At 36.3% G+C, this 11,219-nt stretch overlaps 1 protein-coding gene across 5 annotated transcripts; it reads right to left on the bottom strand.

The window, feature by feature from the left end:
- Nucleotides 1-2,261: 2,261 nt before the first annotated feature.
- On the bottom strand, nt 2,262-10,947 carry LOC144452311 (retinol dehydrogenase 12-like). Of its 5 annotated transcripts, none has more exons than XM_078143407.1 (8): nt 10,627-10,947; nt 8,997-9,062; nt 8,465-8,583; nt 7,952-8,107; nt 7,407-7,511; nt 7,027-7,236; nt 4,218-4,419; nt 2,262-2,808 (listed from the first exon to the last, which is right to left on the bottom strand). In XM_078143407.1, exons 2-8 carry the CDS (start codon nt 9,056-9,058, stop codon nt 2,706-2,708), a joined length of 957 nt encoding a protein of 318 aa, XP_077999533.1. In that variant the 5' UTR covers nt 9,059-9,062; nt 10,627-10,947; the 3' UTR covers nt 2,262-2,705. The 5 variants fall into 5 exon arrangements, with proteins under 5 accessions (XP_077999533.1, XP_077999518.1, XP_077999525.1 ...); XM_078143392.1 differs by having other exon boundaries at nt 10,716-10,947; XM_078143399.1 differs by having other exon boundaries at nt 10,742-10,947.
- Nucleotides 10,948-11,219: the final 272 nt, after the last annotated feature.

The raw sequence follows: 11,219 nt of genomic DNA, 5'->3' as shown, positions 1-11,219 counted from the left end.
ACTGTGCAGAGCTTCTGTACTCTATGTAGTGGAAACTGATTGTTCTACAAATTGAATTACTGATTCATAATAATAAACATGTACATATAATTTTTGAAGGGTTTATACACACTTTTGAAAAAGTCAATTATACAAGTAAATATAAATGACTTTGATAGCATTTACATTTTTACAGTTGATTGATTTTAAAATGAATTTAAATACCAACATCATTCAAGCAACCCAGCCATAATGACACTAAGTAAAAACATCACATTTTCACTTTTTGTATATGATACAATTCATTGTGAATCACTATTCTGTAATAAATGTCCATATTTATGAAAATTGAATGACCCAATAAATACGTAGCAATATATTTGGCAACTCATGACAGATGATAGATTTGGTACTATAAGTTGTTGTTCAATCCTATCCAACCACTCACACACCCACAATCATAACTCCCGAGCTCGATTATGTTTAAGATCTATTGTACTGTCATGTCAGTCCACTTTTCTTTTATTCTTGTTCCATATTTACCACATCAACAATCTGAAGATACACATACCTTTCCTGAAAGAAACAAGAAAAGGAAAAGTAAGCTTGGTCATAGACGTCCATGTGTAGTATGCTTTAAGTAGTTCTGTGACTACTGAGTCAGAGCATGTATCAATAATAGATCAATGGTCAGAGTAGTCCTGCTTACAGGCGGTGCACGAGTCTATATTGCTGACTTGACTCTGTAGGAAGGACAATTGTCAGAATCGAGTCCCGGATTACTCCGTATGCAAGCAGGACTATGGTCAGAGGAAATCCCCAGTGTGTACAGCTAGCAGCTGTGGACGTTCGTATCGTATGGGTAGACAAACGACAGCACACATTTGCAAATGGTCTACACCTTGCAATTCATGTTTGATAATCAGTAGCAGACCAAACTTTGAAATTCATGCAAATATTTAAGAATCCCACACTTACCAACTCCAAACTCGCCTATAACTAATATCTTGTACAAATGTTCGTGGGCTGGCGAAGCAGCCATGTTTTCAAATAATCTTGTCATGTGACTTTTAGATCAGGTGACTTACGACACATATCATGTGACTATGCGTGAAACTTTTGTCAAGTTCTCAGGATTAGTTTACAGCTTAGCGGCCACCAAAGTTTGGTGGTGTGAGGTTACCGGAGTACGATATCGTTTCCGTTGTGGCAAACTTTCCTGCCTTCACGTTTTGTGCTGTCGAATTCGCGTATATTGCGACGTAGGTAGTCACACATGTAGGCCTCGATCTATTTCCTTGTAATATTTTGTGTTAATGACCATATGGATGTATTATCTCCCCTAAATACATCCATGATTTCATCAACTAAATTCGAAATGACACCACAGATGGAACTTCGCCTAGACTAGACCTAAGCTCTTATAGGGCGTAATTTATTATAAGGCGATTCAAGATTTTTTGCTATTTTTTTTACTTCTTTGAATCTGATATCCGTACTTTTAAAAAAATGATAACAGCTGAGAAGGGACAGAATTGACATGGATCTACTGTAGCTTTCCACACCAAACACCGATGCTGCCAGTTAATTCTTATATATTGGCATTATCTTGGCAAATTTGACAGATGTTTGACAAATGCCTTCAAAAGTAAAGATTTCTTGAGAACGAGATAGGAAAGAAAATCTACAAAATTGACAGTAATGAGAGTAATGTATGATTGTGAGAAGATCTGTGCGATTAATTGGCGACGCAGCTTTCAACAACTGGATGGACGAAGAGTAACTATATACAACGTTGAGCTCATTAATACATATGATAATAACTTCAAGGATGCAAACAATCGGAGACATGTACAAACATTGATGTTGACAGCAAAAAACACGAAAGCCGGAAAGTTTGTCACAATTAAAACAATATAGAACCACACCAGTACAGAAAGTGACGTGGGTTCTCCTCGACGCTCTTAGAACGGTGACAGAGCTACAAATATTTATTTATTTATTTATTTATGCACTGTTCGCAAAACGATTAACTCAACAGAATATCATATACATGTATAATGTGTGTGTGTGTGTGTGTATGTATGTGTGTGTGTATATGTATGTGTGTGTGTGTGTGTGTGTGTGTAGATTGATTCAAGTGGCTCTGTAACAAGCACGTTTCATGGACACGGTGGAAATCAGCAAACTGAGATGGGTACATTATCATAACAGACAAGTAATGAAGCAAAGGATTATTCTTTTATTCAATACAAGCAAGGAAAACAAAACAAAAACCGCCACCAGAATATACCACTGCCATGTTGTAAAGGTATACAGTACATTTAATATTTAGCTATAGGTTTGTACTTGGTGGCTACGAATGATTGTGAAAGGCCAAACTTTATTTAAAGTTTGTATATGGCTACAGTGCTCAATTGCATTAAATGTAGTATCAAGAATATCTTTCTCTTTTATTACCATTTTTCATGATACATCAATATGCTTTTCTGACATTGTCAACTGAAGAATATGCAGAAGAAATAGAGCACATTCAGTCTAACACTAGATATTGTATCACTGAATTATAAAACAAGGCTAGAAAGTAACAAAACAGCCAATTGGAAACAACTGAATGTATGTTCAAAATGTTATCTTCATCTCTATATTATATGTTTGAAATATATTTTCAAATATTGATTGCAAAAAGCATTTCCCACATGATCTCAGCAGACATTGTATAAACATCAGTTTTCTTTCAAGCCAACCATCTCTGCACTGAGATCCCACAGTTGCTTAGCAACATCATCATCCTTGGCCTTGGCATGAGGTTCACACACAGCACAGTCACTGTGAAGGAAAGTCACTCAGATATGAGTTGTTAAATTAGAAGGTCAGTGCATGGCAGATTTAATTACCTTATTTACAAGTCATTCAAAATTGCAGGTTACATTTTAAAGAAAACTTCAGACTTTTTTTTTCCTTGAACAAACTTCTTTGACCTTCAACAAAGCTGACTGGAATGAGTTATTAAGAAGTTACAATGACATACAACATATGATGCCATGCAGCCTTCTAAGGTAATTCATAACTGATAATACAGAGTTACAGTCATGGTTATTTTCACTTTTACTGACAGTTTTGAAATACAAGTACAAACAATTGGGAGAAGGTTTGAATTCTTTGGTTAGAGGAATCTACAAACTAAAATTTTGAGATGAACTGTATCTGACTTGTGTGCACATTAATGAAGACTCAAAAGTTACTTTTTAGCACAACTGAACTATTAAGGTTCAGTAGTGCTGTAGGTATGGTGCAGTGTCTGTCTGTCCGTCTGTCTGTCTGTGCATGTGTGGACAACTTAAATTCAAAAACCGCCATCAGACCGATTGCCTTGGTATTTGGTGGGGACATTATGTTTGGTGTCTAGTTAGGATATTGTTCAAAACAAAATGATCGCATCATAGGTGTGTGATTTGGGTCAAAAAAAATGTCATTTTTGGTCAAAAAACTTAAACTCAAAAACTACTGGGCAGATTGGTCTGAAATTTAGAGGGAATGTTCTTGGGTGTTAAATTTAAGAATTGTTCATGACACGATGATTTCATCAGTAACATGCAAATTAGGGCTCAAAATGTGTCTTTTTGGTCAAAAATCTTTACTTCCAAAACTACTCGGCAGATTGGGCTGAAATTTAAAAGGGATGCATCTGTGGGTGTATAGATGAAGAAATATTAAGCACATAATGATCTCATCAGCTACATGCAAATTAGGTGTAAAAATGTGAATTTTGGTCAAACAATTTCAAAAAGTGCTTGGTCAATAAGACTGAAATTTGGTGATATGCGTCTAGAAGTGTTATTCTGCAAGTTTGTTCCAAACACGTTGACACAATTGCCCTAGCAACCATGATCACGCCCTTAGCAACAACCAAATGTCAGAAATAGCAAAATCATCTGGTAGGCAAGTGAGTAAACATTCAAACATGTATTCAAATATCCCTAGCAACCACGACCACGCCTTTGCCAAAGCCAAACAATGGTGTATTTCACTGGATTCTTAGACAAGTGAACAAACATTCAAAAAGCATATGCAAATATGCCTAGCAACAAGACCATGCCTATAGCAACAGCCAAATGATCGCGTATATTGCAAAGATAACAACAGGGCTGGATAGGCAACTGGATAATCATCATGTGGATAAACATTTCTTAAAAATGTACAGTTGTGCTATAATGCCATTGGCGCTATTTCTATACCTGAAATATAGACCTGATGTTGTTTCCAGCTGTTCTGCCACAGCACAATGTATAGTTGTTTGTGCACCATCTACCAAGGTTTTGAATAGTAACCATACAACAGGATAAAAAAAGAACTGTAGCCACTGAACAAATGGTAAATGTCGAACAAGCTCTGTCTGTATCACCCCGGGATGGAGGCAGTTTACTGTCACACCTGTACCTACAAATCAAAATAAATCACAATCTGTTACTTTACAAGTAAAATATAATTTACAATCAGTTTACTATAGTGTAGTGGTGAGAGCTCAGGATTAGCAGTTGAGAGGTCATGAGTTCTAGGACTACACACACCTCAAAGTTTCTATCTGAGTGAGTTCTAGGACTATACACACCTCCAAGTTTCTATCTGAGTGAGTTCTAGGACTTGACATACCTCCAAGTTTCTATCTGAGTGAGTTCTAGGACTTGACATACCTCCAAGTTTCTATCTGAGTGAGTTCTAGGGCTTGACATACCTCCAAGTTTCTATCTGAGTGAGTTCTAGGACTTGACATACCTCCAAGTTTCTATCTGAGTGAGTTCTAGGACTTGACATACCTCCAAGTTTCTATCTGAGTGAGTTCTAGGGCTTGACATACCTCCAAGTTTCTACCTGAGTGAGTTCTAGGACTTGACATACCTCCAAGTTTCTATCTGAGTGAGTTCTAGGGCTTGACATACCTCCAAGTTTCTATCTGAGTGAGTTCTAGGACTTGACATACCTCCAAGTTTCTATCTGAGTGAGTTCTACAAATATATACATACCTCAAGTTCTATCTGAGTTAGTTCCAGGACTATACACACTTCCAATATTCTATCTGAGTGAGTTCTAGGACTCGACTATACATATGAAAGGTTTTGACAAAGTTACTACAGATAAACTGTTCACTCATATTCCCTCGAGCAGAACCATAGGACATTTCTCTCAAACTTGCCAAATCCATGGTCAGATTGGACATCAGGAAGTATTTCATCACTCAACAGACTATATCTCATTGGAATGATTTACCTCAATCAATCTTTATTGCCAACAAAATAAAGAAAAAATATCAATAAATATATATAATTCATGGCAGCTTATTTATAAATTTTGGCAATTTAGGAGACCAAAAAAATAGCTTTCTGCTAATCGAGTTTGGTTCCTCCTCAAATTATATGTTAATATTAACAGTTAAAGGGCAAATTCTAAAGAAATTGTTGTGTATTTAAAACAGACTCTGCAACGGTGGAGGGGAGTAAATATCAGTGACTTACTATGTACATGTATTGTATTTCAAGTATAGCTTTAAAGAATTTCGAAACAGGTGTTTCGATTTTAAGCATTTAATTTCCGTAGGTAAATTGTTCCATAATTTAACGCCTTCAAATGATATTGCAAATTGACCAGCAGCTGTATGTGTGTTTGGAATTACTAAGTTTTGTTGGAGCTTAAACCTGGTATTTTGGCTATGGCTAACAGTCTGAAAATAATTGCCTAGAGTATGTGGAAGATTACCATTGTACAGATCATAAATAAAACTTAATATACCAAGTTGGTGAAGTTTAAAAATATTGAGAATATTTAAACATTCAAATAGAGGTGACGATGGTTCCCTGAAGCCAGAAAATGTAATGCAACGAAGACACATTTTCTGTGTTTTTAAAATGGGCTGAAGGTAAGTTGGGAAGGTACTTGCCCATACTTCTAGACCGTAAGTTAGGTTAGGTTGGATAAAAGATTTATACAGTAACAACAAAATATGTTGTGGAACAAAATGCCTTAATTTAAACAGAATTCCAGCTTTCTTACGTATACAATTTGTTACCTCTTCAATGTGAAATTCCCAAGTGAGATGCTTATCAAAGGTCACGCCTACAAAGGATGCTTTTTCACCCTCTGTTATCATGTGACCATTGACATTTATAGCACCTTGCTTAATAACAGGTTTGCGTTTGCCATGAAAAAGAATATAATTTGTCTTATCAGTGTTGATAGTTAGCTTATTTGCATCGCACCAATCTGTTACATCCTTAAGGTGACGATTTACTGTGAGGAGGGCTATATTATTTACTCTTTCTGTGAACGAGTGGAACAAATTTGAATCGTCTGCAAATAATCGAAAATCAAAGAAGTTGGAGGAGTATGGGAGGTCGTTTATGTAAACCAAAAATAACGTTGGGCCAAGTGTCGATCCTTGAGGCACCCCACAGGTAACAGGCATCCTTTCTGAGCTTACTGCATCTGCAGTTACGAATTGTGATCTATAATTTAGATAACTGGAAAACCATCTTAGCGGGTTGCCTCTCACTCCATAGTGATGGAGTTTAGAGAGTAAAGCATCATGGTTAATAGTGTCAAATGCTTTTTTGAAATCTATAAATATACCAATGGTAGCATTTCCATAGTCGATTTGCTCGAGTAGGTTGTTAACCAAATTGATAAGGGATAACTGTGGACTATGTTTCTCCCGAAAACCATATTGGTGCTTATACTACAAATTATACTTTTCCAGGAAACTGATTAATCTATTGTTTACTATTTTTTCAAATACTTTGCTTAATAGAGGCAGAACAGAAATTGGACGATAGTTACCGGGATTATCTTTAGAACTAAGATAAGAACTGAATACGTAATTCAAGCCAAGACTTTGTGTGACTTTAAAATTAGACTTGATCAGCATAAGAACAAAAAGAGGGATTATCTAAGCCTTTAAGGCTTCCTTCCCTGTCTTGCCATGGTTTCTTCCATGGCGATCATAGTAAATCATAGTAAATCATATTAATGAGTGAGTTGTAGGACTATACATACCTACAAGTTTCTTGCTTAGTTCTCGAGTGAAAAGATTGTTTGCCAGTTTGCTATCATTGTATGCTCCCAGTCTATTGTAACTTTTCTCACTGTTGATGTCATCAAATTTAATTGTCCCAAATTCATGGAGTCTTGCACCAACAACTACGATGCGACTGGGTGCTGATTTCTTCAGTAAATCCAATAGTATATTTGTAAGGAGGAAATGACCTGTAAACACCATACATGTTGTCAGTTTCATCTACAGTGGTATTCTTGATCAGCAAGGAACAAGATATGATAAGTGTTATGAAAAATACAGTAAATGGACTCCAAAGCATGCTGTCTACTGAATTCTAGAAATGATGAGTATTTGACATTGAGGGGGTTCATTGGCTTACCAAGATGGTTGACTCCAAAATGCATTTCAAATCCATCACAAGTCTTTGCATATGAATGGCCATACACACCTGCATTGTTGATTAAAATATCCAGTCTTTCTTCCTCTGAGTTGAAATAAATAAAAAAATGATTTAAAAAATGAGAAGAGAAGAAACATGCTAAGAGGAATATGGATATATGTGTGTGTGAGAGAGAGAGAGAGAGAGAGAGAGACAGACAGACAGACAGACAGAGACAGACAGACAGACAGACAGACAGACAGACTGACAGAGAGAGAGACAGACAGACAGACAGACAGACAGACAGACAGACAGACAGACAGACAGACAGACAGACATTTGAGAAATGAGTTCCATTCTTTCACACTTGCTAGACTTGTGGGCACTATTCACACAGTTATATCAGTATACAATTTACTAGCTTCTTTCTTCCATCATACACATACATTCCAAATAAGCACTATGACAAATATGAGGTTTTCAAGAATATCTGAAGATTTGCAGCCATAGCCTCAAGATTCAACTTACGAATGAATCTTAAATACCTTTCAAGGTTTCTTCTGCAAACTTTCTAATTGATTCTAATGAGGCCAAGTCCAGTTTTCGAACAATTACATTTTTATTCCCAGTATCTGTTTTGATGTCACATAGAGCTTTGTGAGCTTTCTGGAGATCTCTACAAGCCAAAATCACACGTGCACCTGTAAGTCACACAAGTTTTAAAGTATTAATTTATTTACTAATCAAGAAATGACATCCAATGCACAAGTAGAACAATTTATGCAAATGTTTGTAGCTAGGCTAAATTCAAGCACTTAACAGATTCCAGCTGTATTTACTTCAATTAAAGTGGTACTACAATCTAAGAATTGATAATTTCTAGCACTTCAATCAAGACATTCATAGTTTGAATAGAGTTAATCTTATGATCATCTGGATAACCATGTCATCATTTATATACATGTACATGTACTTGCATTGAAAATACCAGTGACTGCAATTGTACAATATATGTTAACAGGTGTAGTGTTTTCATAAATACAAATTGGTAGTCCAACCTCTCTTTGCCAGATCCCTTGCCGTTTCTTTACCAATTCCAGTATTAGCACCTGTAACGATAATTGTTTTTCCATCTAGTCTTGCTGTACTGGTACAAACACCACCTCTGAAGTACTTCCTGTTAACGATAAATTCAAGCTTGAATATTAAAATGCATGGTTAAAGGGGAACAAAGTGAAGTTCATTTTATCTTAGTTATACTTAAGAGACCCCCCTCAAAAATAAATCACCAATCCTAGTACATAGTGACACAACCTCTTAAAGTTAGAGTTTTAAAATGGGTAAAGCTGTCTTTTAATAAAAGTAGCCTGCAGTACACTTGGGCAAGGATTTTTGGGAATATATTTGGAACTTCACACCTCTTGAAGCCTCAGCAGTACTTGTCAAGATGCAGTATGTAGTTCCTTATCAGATCTTGCCTTCCTTTGGGAACGAAGGACTAGGGACATTGGCCTGGACAAGGCAGTTACCCCTCCAGACATTGTTGACTGGTGGATTTGAAGTTTGCCATATGGACATATGAATTCTTACCGAAGAAGATAAAGAACTCCAAGAAAACCAATGAAGATGGCTACTAGTACTCCTACAGTCATTTTGCTGGAAAATATAACAAAGAATAAGCAGTCATGTAGAGTTAACAGCTTCATTCACTGCCATATGATCAGCAGTCATGGTCAAATTTTAGCCCTTAATTTGCATGATTTGCAAAATTTTGGGTGCCCTCTTGCATTGATAATATGCAAAATGGTTGGAACTTTATTTAATACTGCAATATGGTGTTCTGTAACTGTAAACACTTTAATCAAATAAATGCAGGCTTTTTTTTGTTCATTTACGATTTTAAGTATATAAAATAAAACATGAGACAGTTTGTCTGAAAATTAACACACATAATTAAAATATGAGGTAACAGAAAAATAAACAAAGAATACAAGTACATATGAATGAGCAAGGATTAGTTAAAACTGACACTTTAGTAACACCTTTTGATAGTACTATCGTCACATATGAAAGTACGAAAAGTACAAAAAACACTCAAGTGTTAAAGCTAACGTTTAAATGAAGTCAACCATAATATAGTATTAAAGTGGCCATATAGATGAGGATTGGGTATTATTTTGGATTTTAAAATGAACAAACAACAAACATTTTACACATTTTTTTAGCTTTTTGCAATTTATTGATTTACAAACAGACTTTGTCAATGATGTTTCACATTGATTTTTCAAGTGGAAAGCCAGGGTAAAATTGTTTTATAAATTTAAAATCCAAAATAAATTCTCAATCCTCATCCATATGGCCACTTTCATACCTGTGCTAAGTTGTGACGCAGACATATTATTATACTGAAAACAAAGAACCATAAGCATGACTTTTTAACCGTTGGGGGCGTTCTTTGGATCTCAGGTCAATGGTACATCTGATGGTACATGGTATTACCCTGGTATTATTACTATGACATATTGTAACAATCAGATCTTGAGGGTAATGTCGCCTGTACCAGGGATATACTATCCGGGTCCTACCATATGTCAAAATGGCTACACTGGCCAAATGACGGGTACGATACGGACTACAGATTTCGAGCGTGAATATATATATATTTTTTGAAATATTAAACGTATGACATTGACAATGGAATACGACATGGCACATCGATATCAATTCCACGTTGGAAATTTTAGAAACAAAAAGTCTGGGAATATCTCGCTAGATCGCTTGAAACGTCTAGACCCCGGGAAAGTAGCCCATTTTTGTAGTAATGATATGTCGATGCGCTGTGATGCGCTATATCCTTCGTCCCTCGCGGTCTGTAAACATAAATATGAAATATGTAGGTCACAGTTCAACAGCTAGCGCCAATCATGTTGTGGCTCATTTGGCTGAAACACATACACCAAGTACGTGTTGCAATACAGATGTATCTGTATCTGTATCTGTATCTGTATCTGTATCTGTACTGTTGATGTGCAAGCACCAATGCTGGTTGTCGCGTACGTAGGTTCAAAGTTATGCACTACTAAAAGTTAAACCATAGACGCTGGAGCTCGGAGAGCTATATAGACGTCAAAACAAAGTACATTTGTACATGTAAATTGTAAGTTTACACAAATTGAACCCAACAAAATAGAACAATGGGAGAGAATCGAAATTTACCCACATAACATAAAAGTGGTATTTTGATTACTTATACACGATCGCACAATTGTTCCTTCAATTAAACTTCATGCACTGGTCAACGTCACCTACTTTAGAAATGGACTTTATACATGTACCTGTCACGCTAGTCTCGCTGCCAGACTCGTGACTATCGTCCCTTTAGCTTTGTAAGGCGCAATAAGTGCGCCCTGAGCGGCGAAGCCGCGAGAAGTGAGGGACTTTAGTCCCTCTTCTCTCGGCAAAGCCGCTCGGCATACATACAAAGATTAGGGACGATAGTCACGAGTCTGGGAGCGAGACTACTTTCACTCCTGACGGTAGCAATCCCAGTAGCTGGTTTACGCATGTGCACTGAGTCCTAGGGTACTATGTGAGCAAGTCGAACTTGTATAATTTCCCAACAAATTGGTCAACAAATCAACGAATTTTAACCCGAAGTTTATCATATTGTCATTGATCTTCATTTACGTAAAAGCCGACAGAAATACACAAAAGTTAGCAAAAATATGCTAATAATGTAGTTATAGTATATAGGTATTGGCTATTGCATCATGGGAGATAGTAAAAATACGTTACTCAACTCAATAGACCTGT

This window comes from Glandiceps talaboti, chromosome 2 (genome assembly GCF_964340395.1).
Source record: "Glandiceps talaboti chromosome 2, keGlaTala1.1, whole genome shotgun sequence".
Taxonomy (NCBI): domain Eukaryota; kingdom Metazoa; phylum Hemichordata; class Enteropneusta; family Spengelidae; genus Glandiceps; species Glandiceps talaboti.
This window is presented reverse-complemented; position numbering and strand designations above follow the sequence as displayed.